This window comes from Piliocolobus tephrosceles, chromosome 2, assembly GCF_002776525.5.
Source record: "Piliocolobus tephrosceles isolate RC106 chromosome 2, ASM277652v3, whole genome shotgun sequence".
NCBI classification, from domain to species: domain Eukaryota; kingdom Metazoa; phylum Chordata; class Mammalia; order Primates; family Cercopithecidae; genus Piliocolobus; species Piliocolobus tephrosceles.
In genome coordinates, this window is record NC_045435.1 from 38213970 (window position 1) to 38237064 (window position 23095).

Below are 23095 nucleotides of genomic sequence, written 5' to 3' on the forward strand. Positions count from 1 at the left end.
AGTTCTCTAGAGGAAATACCCAGGTGTGGTATTACTGGATCCATGTTAATTTTTGATGAAACTTAGAAAGGCAGATCAACACCTATTCTAAAATCATAGAGTAAAACAGAAGCAAAAGTAAAAATAGAATGGACAGCTGCTCCCTTTGAACCCTGTGTGATTAAAACTAGGCTGCAGGGCTTTGGGAGCAGTTAACCAAGTGCTAAATCCGTGTTTTCAAAATGTGGCCAGGTACCACTGGAAATGTTTTTGGTGGGACACAGATAGACAAGCATTTTGAAAAGCCATGTTGTATTTGTTTTAATGTATATTAGAAAAACTCTAACTTATGCAACATGTGATTTCACAGATGTTGTTAATAAAGCTAAATAACAGTCTGGCAATTCACCTTCTGCAGACCACATAAAGTCCAAGAAGAGTGCTCAAAATAGTACACTGATACAGCAAAACTTATAAAGATGACACGCAAATGACAGACTTTTTAGTCAGAATACACTAAATTATAAATCAGTTTGTAGAACCTGCAAACTACCTAGTAACTATAAAAGAACAAGAGATTTTTTCTGACAGAAGGCACATGACACAGATCTAAGGGCTCCATGCCAGTGATCCTGAACAGCCAGAAAAGTGTGAATGGCAAACAAAGGCAAGAGAAACACTGTGTTTATTAAGATCATGTATTTTTCCCTAAAATAGCTGGATTTGGCCTTCATCTTAGAGTATGTTATGAAGACACTTTGATGCTCATGCCAAAAATCAGTGTTCTGAATTTCAAATTCCAAAATGCCCACCCACTCACTTACCACAATCCTGCTTGGGTTCCTGAAAGATATGACCCAGGGCGTCTCAGCACCATGAACTCTGTCAGTTCCTGGTGAGACTTCAGCTCAATCCCTTTCTGCTCTCTTAGTCTGGTGAGCTGGAATGTGTCCCATGGGACACCTGGGCCCTAAAGTCAGACCATTTCTCCTTCCAAAGACTTTACTCCCTGGAAATAGTGGCTTCATTGTAAATATGTGGGGACTCAATTACAGCCCTCCTGTCACTTAGCACCCCCTTGATTTGGATAAGCAGGAAATAAGCATGGCCCCAAACTCTGTTGTTGAAAAATAAACATGAAGTCATTATGTGGCACTCACCTTGGGCCAAGGGCCACATTTTAGACACCCTGAGGCTCCCAGGTGTGCCCCAATGAGCCCCAGATCAAGCACCCAGTTATTTGCTATTCCCTCCTAGATGCATCCAAACTTAGACTGATTTTTTTGTATCTCTCTTGTGCTTTCAGCTAACTTCAGTCAACCTGAAATAGTCCCAATATCTAATATAACAGAAAATGTGTACATAAATTTGACCTGCTCATCTATACACGGTTACCCAGAACCTAAGAAGATGAGTGTTTTGCTAAGAACCAAGAATTCAACTATCGAGTATGATGGTGTTATGCAGAAATCTCAAGATAATGTCACAGAACTGTACGATGTTTCCATCAGCTTGTCTGTTTCATTCCCTGATGTTACGAGCAACATGACCATCTTCTGTGTTCTGGAAACTGACAAGACACAGCTTTTATCCTCACCTTTCTCTATAGGTAAAGATGTTTTCCAAGACTATTTCTTTCAGCAGGTATTATACACAAATGCTTAAGGCAGATTATCCAACATCCCCGACTTGCTAGGAAACCTCCATCTGGGCCATGTTATGACCCTGTTAGGAAGGACCCAGATGGAGGGCTCCTGCTTCGCCTGAGTGATGCAGGGTCCAGGAGGCTATGAGCATGTGCTGCACTTGAAGAAATAGGCTTTTAGCCCTGAAACTGACTCAATATCCTGGTTTACCTTTGGATGGAGGATTCTGAAGTTTTGATTAAAAAATGCAGGTTTCCTCCAGGCTAGAATTCTTTCTTTGATTAAAACACATACATGCGCTTGCACACACACACATCATGCATACACGCACACATACAAACGGTACTTATTGTGAGTGTAGAACCATTTGGAACATTATTGGTTGCAGGAGTGAAAACAAAAAGATATGACACCCCCTCTGCCCTTAAGGACCTTCCAATGGAATCATAACCCTGTAATGTGCACACATGAAAAACGGGATTTTTAAAAGGTTGAATTGGAATGCAAATTTCATTCCATGGAAATACGTGACTAGATTTAAAACAAAAGTGACTGGTAATGAGTTTTATGGGCATTCAGAGGTAGGCAAGATCCCTGAGGGTCAGGGAATGGTTCCTAAAGGAAGGGGTACCTTGTAACACGTAAAATAAATTATTGGGGTTAATACATGTGGTGAGGAGGGGAGGGCATTCTGGATGACAGGTTCCCAAAACTATGGTGACTTCCTTAGCAGAAAAAACTTGAGACAGAATCTGGGCTCAGCAGGTGAGAGGACCACAGTGGATCAGCTGTATCTGACATAAGGCAGGAGGTATGTCAAAGAAAGCCTTGGAGGCAGAAATGCTTGTGTGTTCGGAAGTATTCTTCAGGGACCAGTTCAGTGGAGGAAAGGACTGAAACTAAGCAGTAGGCACTAACAGGAGCCTGACATTTTAAAGTCCTGGTTTTACCCAGGAGGGCATGTGTCTATATTTGACTCCTCTTTTAAGGATCTGTAACTGCAAGATTCCCTCCTGGAATAAAGGTGGCCTGCACCTACCCTGTCCCATCACTGCCTGTGCTGACCTTGACCCCCTACATCTGCCTTCTTCTTTCCTTGACCCCTTCTCCAGCGATGACTCCTTGGCTTGCCCCCTCCAGTGACACCCATCCAACTCCTTGCTCCATTCCCTGGCTTTGTCACCTCCTTTCTCCCAGTGTCTTGTTGTTCAGACATAACTTGGTCTGTGAACAGCCCCTGGGGCCAGTCCCCATGAACCAACTTTACAACTGGGCCAATCTCATCTCCTGCTACTGACTTCTTTCTACTCAGACACTTCAGCCTCTGAGAGTGCAGTAAATGGTGAAGCCACTCATCCTGTCCCAGTTGCTTCTCCTGTATCCTCTCTTGGCCAGATAGAAGCCTCTCCAAGCTATGCCTGGAGTTCAAGGCATAGTTAGTTTGACTGGTGGCTATCTTGTGGCCACCAACATCACCACATTCGACATGCCCCAGAGCCCTCTGTTACGGCTCCCATAGTCTACAAATTAACAGAGGCTTGCTGCCAATACAACCTCATCATGGCTCACTTTTCTGCTGCTTCTCAACTACTGTTCTGCCAAAACTTCCACAGGTACCCCCATCTTCAGAAATGTTTCAGCTCTAGCTGCCTCAGGAAGATGGCGCTTGCCTGTCTGGGTTTCCCATTCTATTGCTTGATCAGAGATAGGTTAGACCCTGAGTCAAGGGACCTTTTTTGCATGTTAAAAGGTAGCAGCCTCCAAGTTAGTAAGTATAACCCCACACCCCCTTAACTGGGAGTGCCAAACTGGCTCAAGTGGGATAGACTGAGACAGACTCAAAAGGGGTTAAATATGGCCTGCAATGTCAACAACTCCTTAACATCTCAGAAACAGGGCATGTGTCCACAAATTATAGCTAAGCTAATAGATCAACTGGTCCTAGCTTTCCTGAAATTTGGAATTAGCTACCAGAACTGTTCCCAAAAATGTCTTTAAAGTGGGCGACTCAGTTCTAAGTTTTCCCCACAAAGCCTGTTTTCCAACTCCCCAGAAACTTAGGAGTTCTCATGTAAGGAAGTAGGTCCTGAAGGTGTGAAGTTTCCTCAAGGCATGAAGAAACATCAAAGGATTTTTAGTAGATGAGATATGCTGAAAGCCATGCAGAGGAAACCTGCTGTGATCTCAGTAGGAAAAAACTAAACAAACAAGCAAACAAAAACTAGAGGTAGGGGCCTGTGTGGAGGCTGTTCCATTTGTCCAAGTGAGAGGTGTCTGGAGATTATAGTGGACAGAAGAATCATCACAAGAGGAACTTCAGGGCCTGAGAATTGACTGCAGAGGGGGGTGGGGTAGCAGGCATGGCACAAATGACTGCATGTGCAGAGCCTCAGCACAGACACCTCACCCAGATTCCAGAATCATGGGTCAGGCTGACCCTCTTCTTCCCGATCATGTTCGGTGTTATTCCCACCTCCAGGAAGGCAGGACGCTCAGTCCAGGCATTTGGCCAGAAGCATGGGCTTGATTCTTAGGTCCCTGCTGAGGCCCTGAGACTGGGACTTTCTATGGCCTCCTATTGTGGATTTCAGGCTTCTCTGGCCTTAGAGCCCTAGGGAGAGCCTGGCAGGTAAATAAAGAGAAGAGCAGCTAGCAGAAACCTTTTGTAAATGACTCTCCTGGCTGATTGAAAATTTGTGGTCATTTGTAGAGCTTGAGGACCCTCAGCCTCCCCCAGACCACATCCGTTGGATTACAGCTGTACTTCCAACAGTTATTATATGTGTGATGGTTTTCGGTCCAATTCTATGGAAATGGAAGAAGAAGAAGCAGCCTCACAACTCTTATAAACATGGTGAGTCAGTCCTTGTCCTCCCCACAGACTGCCACTTTGCACCTACTTCCCAATCGGCTGGCTGCCTTCTGGAGCTTGTTGTCTGAGCCTAGACTGGCAAAAAGTCAGGAAGCTGTTGGGAAAAAAGGTTTTCCCTTGGAGTTCTGAGCCTATACAAACTGGCAGCAGCTGATAATGTTGCTCTTGGACTTCAAAGAAAGGCAACACTTCTAACCTCAGGTTTCCAAATGTACTTCTGGTTTCCAGAGAAAACTGATTACTTGCTTTATCTACCTCACTTCATGAGGTTACTGTGACATATACATAAAGTAAAATGGTGAAACCATTCTTAAATGTTAAAGGTTATGGACCTGGTTGTGTTCAAGCAGGTATATTTGCTAAATGACCACAAAAATCAGCTTCTCGTCTCTAAAAAAATCTAGGTTTCTTATTAAATAAGTTAGATGAATTATTGCCCATTGACCTATAACAAACAATATTAACTTTCACTAATTTCTAAGTAATACATATCCATTATCATATATACCAAAAATAAAATCATCTATTATTCCAGTAGTAAGAAAAAATGATTACACAAACATTTTTGGTGCCTATCTTTAAGATTTTTCTATGTATCAATCTATGTTGTTTTCCATAATCAGGATTATCACAAGGGTTATTTTTCACAATTTGGATAATAAATGTACTGTGTTCTAACTTTGTTATACTAAATGTAGCAAGACAATTTTCAATGCCATAAATATCATTCTACAGCATCATTTTAAACTGCTGCAAGATATTCCCTTATGTGGATACACCTTAATTTATTTATTTAACCAACCTCATTTTTTGGACACTTGAGTTAGTCCAATAGTTTTGTTATTATAAACATCCTCCCCACTGACTTCTGTTATAAAAATGTTTAATGGGGACAAAACGGTCCCTAACTTTATAATAATGCCATGCCTTTTTGTAGTTTGGGCTGGTTCAAAGATAAAATTGGACTTTATCTCAGTAATTGCCTCCAGTAGTAATTAGTTTGGTGCTAATAATTAAGGTAACCTTCTTACTCACTTATGGTAGAAAGCACAAGATGAGTATTGCCTCTGGCAAGCATCTTGTTTTTCAGTATACTGATTTTAAAATCTATCTAGAAAACAGATGGATGACATTGCATCCTGCTGTACTTTAAAAATAAGAAATTGGGGAGCAATGATCAAATTTAAATAAATTAATACAAAGCATGTGGCAGAGCCATTCAAACTGCCAATGTATGGAGTGTGCTGAGAGATTTCTATGATATAAAAGTATAAAATTCATAGCACAGATGTAAAGACATATCATGCTTGTCCAGGCTCTGACTTTTCAAGGTAAGAGTTTTGAGCTTCACTTTCTTTCAATCTCATTGCCATTTAGAATTAGTCAAATATGAAGAAGCAACTTACATCTTGGGAGTAAGCTGTTTCCTAAATTTTTCTTCACCTTACAATGATCAGCTTACAATTGAAACAAAGAAGGGATAGAGAAAAAGATCAAGGATGTTTCTTCCCCCATGAGGCAATGAGAAAAAAATCAGGAGAGTAGATAGGGGAGATAAAGAGGATATGTGTGTTCACATGAGAGAAGTTAGAAGGTGGTTAAATAAGCTCTGTGGGTACAGATGAGATGGTCAGATTGGGTTGAGTGGCACATATATGACCCCCAAGAATGTAATGAAGAATGTTGGTAAGAAAAAGTTATTTGTTCAGACAGTCATCCATGCCAGTGAGTTTGATCAAAGAGAGAAGCCTTGCTATCACTGTAGGGAGGGAGATGCAACAGGTATAACTATGCCATTATAGATATGAGATATTTGTAAATTTGGATTTTGTAACTTCAGCAATATCTACCCTTGCTTTGTGGGTACTCCTGGCATTGGCTATGTGATAGGCAAAATAATGCCCCCCACAAGATGTCCATCTCCTATACTCCAGAACCTGTAATATGTTATCTTACATAGCAAAGGAACTTCACATAGGTGATTAAGGCACCAAGCTTGAGATGGTGAGATTAGCCTGGATTATCCAGGTGGGCCCAATGTAATCACATGAGTCAGAGAATCTTTCCTAAATGGGATAGAGAAATGCACTGGAGGAAGGAGGAGAGATCTGAAGCTTGAGAAGCTCAACCCAGCATTTCTAGCTCAACCCAGCATTTCTAGGAGGAAGCCATGAGCCAAGGAATGTAGGTAGCTTCTAGAAGCTGGAAGTGGCTCTCAGTTGACAGCCAGCCATTAAGGAAATTAGGATCTCAGTTCTGCAACTATAAGGAGCTGAATTCTGCCAAGAGACCAATGTGGAAACAGCAGATCCCTTCACAGAGACACAAGCTTACTGATAACTGGTAGGAATTTCTCCAAAAGTGGAGCTTCCTCCTACTCCAGTATTAATCCCTTTCTCAGAGGAGACAGCCCTCAAACTAACTTGGCACCAAAAGTCCTGTCCAATGTTTTCTCATTATAGTTTTTCTATGTCTCAACTGTACATATTTACCCTGTTTAGGCTGTTGAAATGAATAAAAGGGAAATGCCATAGTTATTCTAGCCAGTTTCCAACCTCTCTTCTCTTTTTTTGTTTTGTCAAATAGGGCAGATAAGGCATGAGAATTTGTAACTACGAATTACTGTCTTTTCCGAAACAGAAATCACCCTATCAGCTTACCCATTGGGAGAAAGACAAAAATGAACTGTTTCTGAAAACAGTTGTTTCATATATTTTGTCTGCTTTCTAGTTGTTTATGGAAAGAGGGCAATTCCTATAGCAGTTAATCTTTTGTTGGAGGAAGCCGAAGTCTATTTGATCAAACTCTGAAATTTTACTTCTTCATTTGGGTCTTGTGTGACTGAAATCTGTATATAATGCCCTAGCAACAGTTTTTACAACTTGCCTCCCTAGAACAAACCTAGGAGTCTCAGCTCTTTCAGGTATGATTTCTTAAATGTACAGTGCCTTTTTCAAAACAAATTATTATTATTACTATTTATTCATTTTTTTGTGAGACAGAGCCTCATTCTGTCACCAGGCTAGAGTACAGTGGCACGATCTCAGCTCACTGCAGCCTCTGCCTCCCAGGTTCAAGCGATTCTCCTGCCTCAGCCTCCCAAGTAGATGGGACTACAGGCGTGTGCCACCACACCCAGCTAATTTTTGTATTTTTAGTAGAGACGGGGTTTCACCATGTTGGCCAGGATTGTCTCGATCCGTTTTTAACCAACATTTAAACAGAAATATTCACAGGCTTAAAAACTGAAAGTTAGTGATATCATCACATTTTCCCTTCAAAATGCTAAATTTGTAATTAAATTTAAAAGTTTAGAATCTACCTTTTAATTATCTGCTTTCATTTTTTTGATAGTGGCTTTTTTGATATGATGACTATTTTGTCATGGGTATAAAAGGATAATTTATTTTGTGTTAGTCTGAAGACATCTGAAATACTGTATTCAACTATAAGTACCATTTTTTTACATTTATAATAAGATTATTTTTCAACATTTTTATTTCAATAGATTTTTGGGAACTATTGAACTAAACTAGGTGATTTTTGGTTACATGGTTAAGTTATTTAGTGGTGATTTCTGAGATTTTGGTGCCACCCATCACCCGAGCAGTGTACACTGCACCAGTGTGTAGTTCTTTATCCCTCACCCCTCCCACTCTTTCCTCTGAGTCCCCAAAGTCCATTATATTATTCTTATGTCTTTGCATCCTCATAACTTAGCTCCCACTTACAAGTGAAAACATACAATGTTTGCTTTTCCATTCTTGAGTTACTTCACTTAGAATAATGGTCTCTGGTTCCATCCAAGTTGCTGCAAATGCCATTATTTTGGTTTTTTTTATGGCTGAGTAATATTCCATGAGGTATATATGCCACATTTTCTTTATCCACTCATTGGTTGATGGACATTTAGGTTGGTTCCTTATTTTTGGAATTGCAAATTGTGCTGCCATAAACATGCGTGTGCATGTGTCTTTTTCATATAATGAATTCTTTTCCTTTAGGTAGATACCCAGTAGTAGGATTGCTGAATCAAATAGTAGAGTTCTACTTTTAGTTCTTTAAGGAATCTCCACACTGTTTTCTGTAGTTTTTGTACTAGTTTACATTCCCACCAGCACTGTAAACATGTTCCCTTTTCACCACATCCATGCCAACATCTATTTTTTTTTTTATTTTTCAATAATGGCCATTCTTGCAGGAGTAAGGTGGTATCTTTTTTTTTTTTTTTTTTTTTTTTTTTTTTTTTTTTTTTTTTGAGACAGAGTCTCGCTCTGTCACCCAGGCTGGAGTGCAGTGGCCGGATCTCAGCTCACTGCAAGCTCCACCTCCCGAGTTTACGCCATTCTCCTGCCTCAGCCTCCCGAGTAGCTGGGACTACAGGCACCCGCCACTTCGCCCGGCTAGTTTTTTGTATTTTTTAGTAGAGACGGGGTTTCACCATGTTAGCCAGGATGGTCTCGATCTCCTGACCTCGTGATTCGCCCGTCTCGGCCTCCCAAAGTGCTGGGATTACAGGCTTGAGCCACCGCGCCCGGCGTGTAAGGTGGTATCTCATGTTGGTTTTAATTTGCATTTCCCTGATAGTCAGTGATATTGAACTTTTCTTCATGTTTGTTGGCCATTTGTATATTTTCTTTTGAGAACTGTCTATTCATGTCCTTATAAACACCATTATTTTTAAGAAGAAACTTTACAAAAGTAAAACATAGCCAGATTTATAAAGTATCTGGGAGCTCAGTCAAATAAGAAATAGCTCAAGTAACTGAGGATGCTTCACCTGAAAGAAGGCCTAGAGAGAACAGAGATGCTGTCTTCAAATATCTGAAGAGCTGCCATAGGATGCAAAGATTGAGCTTAATGGTATGACTCTGAAGGGCATCTCAATGAATGAAGGTTATGAGAGGGTGTAAGGAATTAAGAGAGACTTTTCTAACAATTAAAAGGTCTTTTAGGCCAGGAGTGATGGCTCACACCTGTAATCCTGGCACTTTTGGAGGCCGAGGCGGGCAGATCACCTTAGGTCAGGAGTTAGAGACCCACCTGGCCAACATGGTGAAACCCCGTCTCTACTAAACATACAAAAATTAGCTGGGTGTGGTGGTGGCCACCTGTAATCTCAGCTACTTGGGAGGCTGAGACAGGAGAATCACTTGAACCTGGGAGGCAGAGGTTGCAGTGAGCCAAGATCGCACCACTGCACTCCAGCCTGGGTGACAGAAGAACAAGATTCTGTCTTAAAAAATATAAATAAGTAAATAAATAGTCTTTAAAATTTTACAGAATAGACTTCTGCTTCCTCCAACAAAAGATTAACTGCTATAAGAATTGCCCTCTTTCCATAAAAAACTAGAAAACAGACAAAATATATGAAACAACTATTTTCAGAAATCAGATGACAGAGCAGAAAACTGTAGTCCTTGAGTGAAGGAAAGAAAAAATGAGATAAGCCCTATGATTGCTCCAGTTTACTGCCTGGAGTCAGTGTCCAGGCTGCTCTGAAGGCAGGGGAGCCCTGATACTGAACTAGGAAAGACACTGCAAGAAAAGAAAACTACAAACATCTCTTGTGAAATGCTTAACAAAATTAGCAACTAAAATCTAGTAGTATGTTAATAAAGTATAATACATCATGATCAAGTGGGGTTTATTCAAGAAACACAGGTAAGCTCAACATTCAAAAATCAGGCAATAACCTTTACTACAGAAATAAACTAAAAAGAAAAAACATATGATCATGTCAATAGATACAGGAAAAGCTTTTGACAAAATTAATGCCCATTCACAGTTTTAAATGGAAAGAAAAACTCTCATAAAAATAGGAATGCAAGATGACTTCCTCAACCTGACAAAGGACATCTACCAAAAATTCTTCTGTTAACATAATATTTCATGATAACAGACTGATTGCTTTTACCCTAAGATGGGGTATAAGGGAAAGATGTCCACTCTCTCTACTTTTGTTCAACATTGTCCTGGAGGTCGTAGCCAGATAAACAAGACTAGAAAAAGAAATAAAAGACATACAGATTGGAAAGGAAGTAAAACGGTCTTTTTACACAGATAATGATCATGCTTGTAGAAAATCCTGAGGAAGCTATCAAAAACCTATTAAAACTGATAAGTGAGTGTAGCAGAGGCACAGGATACAAAGTCAAAACACAAAATCAATTATTTCTATATACTAACAACAAGCAATTGTACATTGAAAAAAAATTAATAGTATTTACAGTAGCATCAAATAATATTAAAAACTTGGAAATAAATTTAACAAAACAAGTACAAGGCCTATATACTGAAAACTATACAATATTACTACTGAAGAAATTAAAGTAAACCAAAATAAATGGAGACATAGGCCATGTTTATGAATCAGAACTAGATGTTGTTAAGATATCAGTTCTCTCCAAGTTGAACTATGAATTAAATGTAATCATAATCAAAATCCTCGTAAGCTCTTTAATAGATATTAAAAATCTTACTCTAAAAGTTATAGGGAAATGCAAAGAACCTACAATTGCCAAAACAATTCTGAAAAATGAGAACAAAGGTTAAAAATACAAAATTAGCTGGGTGTGGTGGCGCATGCCTGTAATCCCAGCTACTCCGGAGGCTGAGGCAGGAGAATGGCTTGAACCCAGGAGGCAGAGGTTGCTGTGAGCTGAGATCGCGCCACTGCACTTTAGCCTGGGCAACAAGAGTGAAACTCCGTCTCAAATAGAAAGAAGAAAAAAAAGGTGGACTTAACCTACCTAATTTCCATATTTACTACATAGTAATAGTAATTAAGACAGTGTGATATTGGTAAAGGGACAGACATATCAGTCAATGGAACAAAACAGAGAGTCAAAAATAGATTCACACTGTTGACAGAGGTACCAAGGTAATTCCATGCAGATAGTCTTTTCAACAAATAGTGCTGGGACAATTAGATATCCACAACGAAAAAGTATGAGCCTAGACACACACAAAGTAACTTAAATATTAAGAATTAAAATGAAAAGACTTCTGAAAGAAAACAGAGGAGAAAATCTTTGTGACCTTAAGTTAGGCAAGTCTTCTTAGATAAGACACAGAAAGCAAAAACCATATCATAAACAGATAAAATGGATGTCATCAATATTGAAAACTTTTGTTCTTTGACTTTATTTAAAAAAGGAAAAGTCACTGGGCGCGGTGGCTCATGCCTGTAATCCCAGCACTTTGGGAGGCCAAGGTGGGCAGATCACAAGGTCAGGAGATCGAGACAATCCTGGCTAACACAGTGAAACCCCGTCTCTACTACAAAAACTTAGCCGGGCGTGGTGGCGGGCGCCTGTAGTCCCAGCTACTCGGGAGGCTGAGGCAGGAGAATGGCGTGACCCCGGGAGGCAGAGCTTGCAGTGAGCCGAGATCACGCCACTGCAGTCCAGCCTGGACGAAAGAGCGAGACTCCGTCTCAACCAAAAAAAAAAAAAAAAAAGGAAACGTCAAACCACAGACAGGGAGAAAATGTTTGTTTGCAAAATATATATCTGATAAAGGACTTGTATGCAGAATATGTAATTACATATTGCTACTCATTAGTAAGACAATCCATTTAATAAAAGGCACAACACGAGAGACTTGAACAGATGGATACATAACAGAAGAAGATATACAAATGGCTGATGAGCACAGTCACAACATCATTAGTCATCAGGGAAGTACAAATTAAAACTATAATAAGATACCACTGCACACCCTCTAGAATGGTCTGATAAACATTAAGTGTTGGAGAAGATATGAAGCAACTGAAACTCTCATGTACTGCTATACAACCCAAAATCCCAGACTTTTACCAAACAGAAATTTTAAAAATATATAAAAACTCATACACAAATGTTCATAGCAGCTTTCTTCATAATACCAAACCTGGCATCCTAAATTTACATCAGTTGGTGAATGCATAAACAAATGGTGGTATATTTATACAATGAAATACTGCAAAGCTATAGAAAGGAATGGACTACTAACAATACACAAGAACATACATATATTTCAAAAGCATTATGCTAAGTGAAACAATCCAGGCACAAGAAGAATACACATTATACAATTTCATTTATATGAAATTCAAGAAAAAGCAAAACTATTTTAAGTAGATTCATGGTTATCCATGGGATGGGGGAAAGGAATCAGCTGAAAAGGAGTAGAAGGGAACTATTTTGGCTTATGGAAATGTTCTTGATCTTGATTGTGGTTACGATCTTGGTGGTGGTTACGTGACTATATATATTCGTTAAAATCACCAAACTCTATACTGAAAATGATTGGAAATGATTGGGTTTTGTTATTTATTAATTATACCTCCATAAAGCAGATTGTTTTTATCTTTTATTTTTATTTTATTTCAATAGATTTTGGGGAACAGGTGGGTTTTCGTTACATGGATAAGTTCTTTAGTGGTGATTTCTGAGATTTTGATGCACCTGTCACCCGAGCAATGTCTACTGTACCCAATGTGTAGTCTGTTATCCCTTATCTGCCTCTCACTCTTCCCCCCGAGTACCCAAAATCTGTTATACCTTTCTTCTGACTTTGTGGCCTCATAAAAGCTGATTGTTTTTAAATACACACATACACACATAAAAGAGAACTTCCAATGACAGGAAGCGTTTAAGAATACTCTATTTAGTAAAGATAGAATCACAAAACCAACAGAGGTATTGTTGAGTGGATTCTTGTGGTCTATAAATACCTCCATGGACACTCAGGTTAGCAACCTGTTGGGCTTTAAGTGGGACAATCGCATCATCACTACAGTCAGCCTAGAGAAGTTTACATCCCAAGTTGTGTCAGTATCAAGTCCCTATCAATAGCAACTCAGGCTTTGTGAGGTCTAGCTGGCTAGAAATTTCTCACTTGGGCTTGTCCGTGCAACATTGTATAATATTCTTAGCACCATCTGGCTATGGTCCATTTAGGCATCAACATCTTCAAGACTTCTTTTCCTCCTCCTTCTAAACCTCGCTTTCAGAAAAGGATTAGAAACTCTTCCAATCACAAAATGATTGCTAAAACTAAATATATTACCCCTCCCAGTGGTATTTTTTGGTTAGCCAGGATAGAGCTACAAGCGAAAAATATATTTCCAGTGTTACAATTTAAGGCACAGTGAGCAAGTGAAGGCATATACTTTTTGAATGCAAGAAACTTCTTCCCAATGCCCCTGAAATTGCATCATTTAAATAACTGTCTCTTCCATATAAAAAGTCACAACAATTTCTCTCTGAGTCCCAGAATTTTGAAGCCTTTTCAAACTTTCCTTCTTTTGGTGTCTATGAGGAATACATTTTTGAAGATTGGTCTTGGTGTCTTTCAGGAACCAACACAATGGAGAGGGAAGAGAGTGAACAGACCAAAAAAAGGTAAATCCTGACCCTGAGACATTGATGAGAGAGGTATAATCCCCAGAGTGCCTGTTACTTGAATAGGCTTATGCCTAAGGCATGTTGAGACTTCAACAAACTTGAACTAATAGAGAGGGAGAGGAAAATAAGACTAGTTAAGACCTAGAAGAAAATAACCTGTTAATGGATGACAGGGTATCCAATGCACAATGCCCAGAAAGCATGACAAGCTCCGTCATGGTCAAGCAAGTCAATACCAAAGATTTCAGAGGTGGTGAACCTGGGCTGCAGTAACCCCAGTACCTAGCACAGTGCCTAGATTAGTGGACATCCTACGTGTGTGGAATGAAAAAAATGAAGAAGTGGGGAATGATAACATGTTTGCTTCAGCCTGAGCATCTTAGTATTTGCTATGACCCTGTTTAGATGTTCGTCTGCCACTTCTTTACCTCATTCTTCAGATCTTGCCTCAAGCAGCACTTTCTTAAAAACCCTTTCCCAAACTAGAAAATGTCCATTTGTTACAGTGTCATATGGATCCCTTGGCTTTTTCTTAATAACACCAGATTATGCTTACATATTTGTGTAATTATCTTATTAAACTCTATAAACTAGACTAAACTAAATTCTATGAAGAGCAGAGACCATACCAGTTAAGCTCATCATTGTGCTGCTAGCACTTAGCATGGTGCCTGGCATATAGCAGGTTCTCAATAAATGCTTATTGAAAGAATGATTGATGCATGATGTATACATAAAAGTTCTTGGCGATCAGTCCTTTCACAATGTGAAAGATAGTCTGTACCTCTAGCCCTCCTGAGTAATTAAACTCTCAGGAATATTAAGACTCTGACTGCATACCCATAGGATCAAAGCAACCCTCAGTAACAAGCCTGGTTTCAGAGACAGGGTCATAACCCCCAGGGTGCACAGACAACCAAGAGTGCCCAGCAATAATCCAGATATACCAGCCACTGTGATTCTAGCAACAAGACTAATAATTCCGGGCACCCTTGGACAATGAGAAAGGGTGCTGAAATCCTGTCTACCCTGTCAGATTCAGTTTCAGAAATGGTCTGGAAGAGCCTGAAGAGGGCAGGCAGCAGAGAATCAGCAGAGGGCTTGGGAAGGGCCAGGCAGAAATAAAGGGTAGTTGTTGATGCATAGACAACAGTGTAGACCATGGTTCTTTTCTCTTGCCTTCTCCACCTTTCTCTTCAATAGTTTGTTTCTCCTCATTGCTGTTCCAATGGCAACCTCTATTGTGCCCTATCATTGAAATCTAGAAAAAGAAAGTAGCTCAACTGTGAAATATCACCTAATCTTTTCTTCTATTTTTTCCAGAGGAAAAATTAATGTACCTGAAAGATCTGAAGAAGCCCAGTGTGTTTTTAAAAGTTTGAAGACACCTTCATGCGACAAAAGTGATACACGTTTTTAATTAAAGAGTAAAGCCCATACAAGTATTCATTCTTTCTACCCATTCCTTTGTAAGTTTCTGGGCAACCTTTTTTATTTCTTCCAGAAGGCAAAAAGACATTACCATCAGTAATAAGGGGGTTCAGGACTTCCTCTAAGTGGAATAGCCTCCCTGTAACTCCAACTCTGCTCAGTATGCCAAGAGCAGACTAATTCTTATTGCTTCTTTTCACTTCAGAACACACTTATTGGCCAAGCCCAGCTTAATGGTTCATGACGTGGAAATAAAATTTAGGACCAATACCTCCTCCAGATCAGATTCTTCCCTTAATTTCATAGATGGTATTTTTTTTAAATAGAACTCTCAATTTCTGGAAAACTGCCTTTTATCTGCCCAGATTTCTAAGCTGGTGCCCCACTGAATCTTGTGTACCTGTGACTAAACAACTACCTCCTCAGTCTTGGTGGGAGTTATGTATTTATGACCTTATAGTGTTAATATTTTGAAACATAGAGATCTATGTACTGTAATAGTGTGATTACTATGCTCTAGAGAAAAGTCTACCCCTGCTAAGGAGTTCTCATCCCTCTGTCAGGGTCAGTAAGGAAAACGGTGGCCTAGGGTACAGGCAACAATGAGCAGACCAACCTAAATTTGGGGAAATTAGGAGAGGCAGAGACAGAACCTGGAGCCACTTCTATCTGGGCTGTTGGCTAATACTGAGGAGGCTTGCCCTGCCCAACAAGCCCTAGTGGAGAGAACCGAATAAACACGAAAGTGCTGGAGCTTGTGCACCCTGTTTTTCTTGAAGAACTGACAAGTGAGACGGCCTGGGGAAGCTGTGAAAGAACCAAAGAGATCACAGTACTCAAAAGAGAGAGAGAAAAAAAGAGAGATCTTGATCCACAGAAATACATGAAATGTCTGGTCTGTCCACCCCATCAACAAGTCTTGAAACAAGCAACAGATGAACAGTCTGTCCAAATGGACTTAAGATAGACAGCAGTTTCCCTGGTATTCAGGGAGGGGTTTTGATGATGCCCAAGTTATTGGGATGTCATCTTCCTGGAAGCAGAGCTGGGGAGGGGGAGCCATCATCTTGATAATGGGATGAATGGAAGGAGGCTTAGGACTTTCCACTCCTGGCTGAGAGAAGAAGAGCTGCAATGGAATTAGGAAGCCCAAGATGGAGATCACCCAGGGACTTACTTAGCCTACAGATGTCCTATAGCACATGGGCTGGCCCAGCATAGAGCTAGCAAATTTGAGTTGGATGATTGTTTTTGCTCAAGGCAACCAGAGGAAATGTGCATACAGAGACAGACACACCGGGAGAAATGACTTTGGAAACCTGGCTCTAAGGTGGGATCAGTAAGGGATGGGGCAGTCTCTGTCCAAACCTAAAGAGAACTCTGGGGGGGGCCTGAGCCACAAAAATGTTCCTTTACTTTATGGAAACAACCCTCAAGAGTTGTAGACTGCCATGCTAGATAAGCTTGTCCATGTAATATTCCTATGTGTGTACCCTGCCCCTGCCTTGATTAGACTCCTAGCACCTGGCTAGTTTCTAACATGTTTTGTGCAGCACAGTTTTTAATAAATGCTTGTTACATTCATTTAAAAGTCTACATTTTCTGCTTTGGCTTCAAGAGTACTACTCAACACTTGTGGTCTGATATTCCCCACTCTGTCCTCTGAATGTACTTCCTTTCTCTTTACACTTTCTCTTTGCTAGAAGCCTCTGACGCATCCTATATCTTCTCCTCCTCCCTTTCCACTACCATTATTTGAGAAAGGAGGCTTGTATACTTCTATATGTTTATCTCAGTAATGAGTCAGAAAAGAAATCAAGTAAGAATTGTTGTTTTTGAGGACAACTAAGAAATCTGGAATAAGAAAGGGAAGCTTACTTTTGAGTCTGTAACCTGTAACGTGTAACTTTTAAATTATATGCTTATATGTACATTAAACAAAAGTTTAATGTAAAAATATTCCTTGAAAACACCATGATTATAAAATAAGTGCATAATACATACGGCATGTGAGAGGAGCCAGGAAAACTCCGGACCAAAGAAAATGACCTAGACTCTGTGAGGGCAGGAATGTGTTTAATTTCTCACCAATGGATCCCAGGTACCTAAGATAGTTGTTTATCCTATTGTCCATCTTTTTGTCTTTTGTTCTATTTCTTAAAGATTTCATCAACTTCATCTTCTAACTTCTGTTGTATTTTTACTTCTGCTATCATGTATTCTTTTCAGAATTCTTTTTTGTTCTCTCAAAACATATCTGTTTGAAGATTGAATGAAATATTAACATGCCCTATGGTGAGAACATCACTCCTTTGTATATTAAATTCGCTGAACTACTGTATTCCAAGACTAGGGGAAAGAAAAAGGAGGTCGAAAGAGGTCATTAGGCAAAATAGTACTAGCTAACGTTATTTCACATTTACCATATACCAGTCGCTCATCTAAACCTTTAAACTCATTATCCTGTTTAATCCTCACAATGACCCTGTGACATAGGTAATGGAATATTATGCCGATTATGCTGATGAGAAAATCTAAACACAGAGATGAGTCAGAGTAATTTACCCAACACTGTTAACTTTGTAAGTGGCAGAGCTCGGTAACAGGCAGAGGTTGGAAGAGTTTGGAGGGCTCAGAAGAAGACAGGAAGATGTGGGAAAGTTTGGAACTTCCTAGAGACTTGTTGAAATGCTGATAGTAATATGGACAATGAAATACAGGCTGAGGTGGTCTCAGATAGAGAAGAGGAACTTGTCAGGAACTGGAATAAAGGTGACTCTTGCTATGTTTTAGCAAAGACATTGGTGGCATTTTGTCCCTGCCCTAGAGATTTGTGGAACTTTGAACTTGAGAGAGATGATTTAGGATATGTGGCAGAAGAAATTTCTAAGCAGCAAAGCATTCAAGATGTAACTTTTGTGCTGTTAAAAGCACTCAGTTTTATGTATTCCCAAAAATATGGTTGGGAATTGGAACTTATGTTTAAAAGTTTGGAAAATTTTGGAGCCTGATGATATGATAAAAAGAAAACCCATTTTCTGAGGAGAAATTCAAGCCAGCTGCGGAGATTTGCATAAGTAACAAAGAGCCAAATGTTAATTGCCAAGACAATGGGAAAATGTCTCCAGGGCATGTCAGAAGTCTTCACAGCAGCCCTTCTCATCACAGGCCAAGAGGCCTAGGAGGGAAAAATGGTTTCCTGGGCCAGGCCCAAGGCATTGCTGCTTTGTGCAGTTTCAGTACTTGGTGCCCTGCATCCCAGCCATGGCTAAAAGAGGCCAAGATGCAGTTCAGGTCATGCCTTCAGAGGGTGCAAGCCCGAAGTTTTGGCAGCTTCAGCACAGTGAGCCTGCAAGTCAAGAATTGAGGTTTGGGAACCTCCCCATAGATTTCAGAGGATGTATGGGAACACTTGGATGTCCAGGCCAAAGTTTGCTGCAGTGGTAGGGCTTTCATGGAGAACCTCTGCAAGGGCAGTGCAGAAGGAAAATGTGGGGTTGGACCTCCTACACAGAGTCCCCACTGGGGCACTGCCTAGTGGAGCTATGAGAAGAGGGCCACCATCATCCAGACCCCAGAATTGTAGGTCCACCAACAGCTTGCACCATGCACCTGGAAAAGTCACCAAAACTCAATGCCAGCCCATGAAGGAAGCCAGGAGGTAGCTGTACCCTGCAAAGCCACAGGGGCTGAGCTGCCCAAGGTCATGGGAACCCACTTCTTGCATCAACATGACCTGGATATAAGAGATGGAGTTAAAGGAGAAAATTTTGGAGCTTTAAGATTTCACTGCCCTACTGGATTTTGGACTTGCATGGGGCCTGTAGCCCTTTTGTTTTGGCGAATTTCTCCCATTTGGAATGGGTGTATTTACCCAATGCCTGTATGCCCATTGTATATAGGAAGTTACTAACTTTCTTTTGATTTTACAGGCTCATAGGTGGAAGGTACTTGCCTTGTCTCAGATGAGACTTTGGACTTGGACTTTTGGGTTAATGCTGGAATGAGTTAAGACTTTGGAGGACTGTTGGAAAGGCATGTTTCGAAATGTAAGGACATGAGATTTGGGAGGAGCCAGGGGTGAAATTATATGGTTTGGCTGTGTCCCCATCCAAATCTCATCTCGAATTGTAGTTCCCATAATCTCCATGTGTTGTGGGAGGGACCCAGTGGGAGGTACTTGAATCGTGTGGGCAGTTACCCCCATGCTGCTGTTCTCATGACAGTGAGTGAGTTCTCATGAGATGTGATGGTTTTATAAGAAGCTTTTCTGCCTTTTGCTTGGCACTTCTCCTTCCTATCATCCTGTGAAAGAGGATATGTTTGCTTCCCGTTCCACCATGATTGTAAGTTTCCTGAGGCCTCATCAGCCCTGCTGAACTGTGAGTCAATTAAACCTCCTTCCTTTATAAATTAGCCAGTTTTGGGTGTGTCTTTGTTAGCAATGTGAGAAGGAACTAATAAATACATTAACCTAGGCTTGAAAGCAAAGAGTCATCTCTGATGACTGCATTCAACCTTTCCCTCAGCACCCACTGCTCACTCCTTCCCTCCTGTCTCATTCTGTTATCAGTCATCACCAGACCAGGAAAGCATCCTCCCACTTTCACATCCACCTCTTCTTTTCTCATTCAGGACCTTATTTATTCATACCAAGAACATGACAGTCACTTCCCAACTGATCCCAGTCTCCTGTCTCTCTTACCCTGCATTCTGTCTAACACACCAAGGGAAACAAGAAGGTAAATAGTGAAAAGAAGGTCTCCCTCACATTCCCTTTCCCTAGCCACACAACTTTGATCTCCAGCTTCCTGGGTATCCATTCGTGGTCACACTATGCCTATAAGTGTGTGTACACAGACATACACATATTCCCCTTATTCAGGCAGATTTGGTTTTAATTTACACCACAGTCTAAAGAAATCAGAATACTCTTGCTAGGATGATTGACATCAGTCTTCAGTGTAATCCTTCATATTAAAAACATACATCTGTATGTATAAGTTTTCATTCTCACCAACATTCTAGCATTATTGTGGATCTTATAATAAAAGTGAGATTCCATTGGATTTTACTATGTCTACCTGCTCACTTCAGAAGAAAAGATACTTACAGATGCAGAATCCTTCACTGTCCTTAGACATAAAGTTTCAAACCTGCTCCAATCTGAACAAGTTACACCCTAGGTCTGGTAAGCAACAGTTACCCTGAAGGGATCTCCCAATTCCTATGTCTATATAGTTATCTTTCTTGATTTGCCCCCTCACTTTGGTGGTGCATATCCTTCAGTAGCTTGCTCCAGTAGCTTTCTGAGAAAGGATCTGTCGGAAATATATTTAATGAAATTTTATGTGTCTGAAAATGTCTTTATCTTACCTTCCTGCTTAACTATTAATAATAATTTTCCTTTGTATAAAAATTTGGATTGGAAATTATTTTCATTGTCCAGTTTCCAGTGTTGCTCTTGAGAAATCTACAAATATTCTGACTCCTTATCTTTTTACATGTAAGCTTTTAGAATCTGCTTAGTGTTCTAAGATTTTGTCATGAAATGCCTGTTTGTCCATTGTGATTAACACTCAAACGGACTTTTATTCTGGAAACTCATGTCCTTCCCTCCAGGAAAATTTTCCTGAATTATTTCATTGATTATTTTTTCCCCTCTATTTCACTAGTCTCTCATTTTAGAATGTCAGATTCCTGAATGTTGAATCTCCCAGACTGATCCTCCAATTTTCTTATTTTCTCTCCTGTTGTCCATACTTTGTTTTTTGTTCCATTTCCTAGAGATTTTCTCAAGTTTATCTTCCAGCCTTTCTGTTGTATTTTTTACTTCTGCTATCATGTTTTATTTTCAGAGTTCTTTTTTGTTTTCTGAATTTTTTCTTGCAAGGAACCTGTTCCTAATGGTTGAAATATTATCTCTTAACTCTCTTAGGATATTAACAATTAGGTTGTTTGTTTTTTAAAATGTTATATTCCAAGTTATTTCTTCCTGTTTGTTTGTTTTGATCCATATCATCCATGTTAAAGGATTCCCCAGCTGTCTGATGATCCTTCATTGTTCATGATTAAGAGTGAAAAACTAAAAATTTGGAAGATCTGAGTTTATGGATGGGTTTGTCAATTTTAGCTTCATGGTAGAGGGATCTGGAGCAAGACATTTTTAGGAAATCATTTTTAGGTCTTTTTTGAGCTGGTAATTTTTCAGTATCTTGCATGGAAGGTGGAGGTATAGCTGCTGGTATTTTGGGAGCCAAGTGAGAGAAGAGGGGTGCATATGAGTAGTAATGGAACCTCTGCATTCCTTATTCAGTATGCATAAATTTACTTACTCCATGTGTTTTTAGTATGATAGCCCTATCCTCAAATGTGTGAGATGTCTCTCTATTCAAGCTCTCTGCTTTATCCTCTCCAGAGAACAAGATTCCAAACTTCTGCTGGGGTGGGAAGAGGGAAGTTGCCCAGTGGTGTTGAGTGGGAAAAGGGAGTGTAACTCCAACTCCTGCTCAAAGAACTTTTACAATCCCTCTTATTTTGGCCCTCATCATTCCCTCAACTTTTGCCCTCAATGGATTACCAGTCCTGCCAGTTCCAGAGGCTTCTGAGAATTCTGGGGCATAAATTGGGTTGTTTCTTAGGTTTCCCCACTGTTCTGGCTTGCTAAGTCAATTAGCTCCTCCCAGTTAAGGACTTTGGTTTCTCACCCTAAGCGTGATTTGGTTTAGGTTTAGTTCCTTAAAAGAGCTGCCTCTCCCATCCAGGGTAATCATCCCCCTACCCATCTCTACCTCCTGGACTTATTATTTCAGAGCATTTACACCAGACCAGCTCTTTCCAACCAATAGGAAGCCACAGAAGGTAAAGGTGCTCCATGTATCTACTCCTTTATTTTAGCAGGCATCCTTGTTAACTAAGCCAAACCTCTCATTTCATGAAATCATATACTTTTAGAACTTAAAAGAAGTCAAACTATCCTTGGCTCTCCTGGAAGATAGGGGCCAGGTATCACAAGAGTTGGGAAGCATGGTCTGGAGAGACAGGAAACAGAAAACAAATGCTGGCATGCACAAGAATGTGTAGAGTGTTGGAAAAGGTGAAGTAGAATAAAAAAAGGAGAAATGCATGTTTATGTCAAAATTTCTGAATCTTGCTATGCTTTAAGTTTGATAGTATGTAAAAAAATGCTTCTCATTATGTAAACCATTTTCTCTATCCCTTATACATTTCTTAAGAAATTATTTTCTTGTAAACAGTGCATTAACAAGCATGAAGGATAAAAGGTATGGATCATGAAGGAAATAGAAAAGAGATCAGAATCACTAGTTTTTATATCTTATAAAGAAGCACATAAGATTCCCCACTTCTCAAACTATTTCCTGTTAATCTACACTTTCAATTACAGTGATTAATAAATTATCTTTAGTGGATGAGGAAAAAGGAACATATCTCAGTATTTGTAGGACCCTACACATGTAGGGTCTAAATCAGAATCATGCATTTGGGGGAGCCACAGACACCATGTCTACTAATGATGTCTTCAGAGAAAACTAAGTTCCGTCCTGGCACAACTTATGTTTTCCTATCCACATATCACAAGCACAATGAAGTACTTTTTTTATAAACAAGTGTAACTTGACAAAGATTTGAGCACTCAGAACTTTTTAAATGACTTTATTGTGAAGCCTTTCAAAAATACACATGAACTTATTTCAGAAAGTGGTACTCACTTGCAGTAATGCCAGATCAACACTACTTGTAGCATGTGGCAAAGT

At 39.9% G+C, this 23095-nt stretch overlaps 1 protein-coding gene across 8 annotated transcripts in view; it reads left to right on the forward strand.

Annotated features, from left to right (window-relative positions):
- CD86 (CD86 molecule) overlaps positions 1 to 16911 on the forward strand; it is a 63834-nt gene extending 46923 nt beyond the window's left edge. For 6 of the 8 annotated variants that reach the window (XM_023214594.2, XM_023214578.1, XM_023214612.3 and 3 more), the window contains 4 exons: positions 1286 to 1588; positions 4336 to 4479; positions 13841 to 13886; positions 15213 to 16905. In XM_023214594.2, the coding sequence (XP_023070362.1) occupies positions 1286 to 1588; positions 4336 to 4479; positions 13841 to 13886; positions 15213 to 15309 (590 nt within the window). In that variant the 3' untranslated portion in view covers positions 15310 to 16905. Of the gene's footprint in view, positions 1 to 1285; positions 1589 to 4335; positions 4480 to 13840; positions 13887 to 15212 lie in introns of all 8 variants that reach the window. The other 2 variants (XM_023214629.3, XM_023214568.1) reach the window with 1 other exon arrangement.
- The last annotated feature ends 6184 nt before the right edge of the window (positions 16912 to 23095 follow it).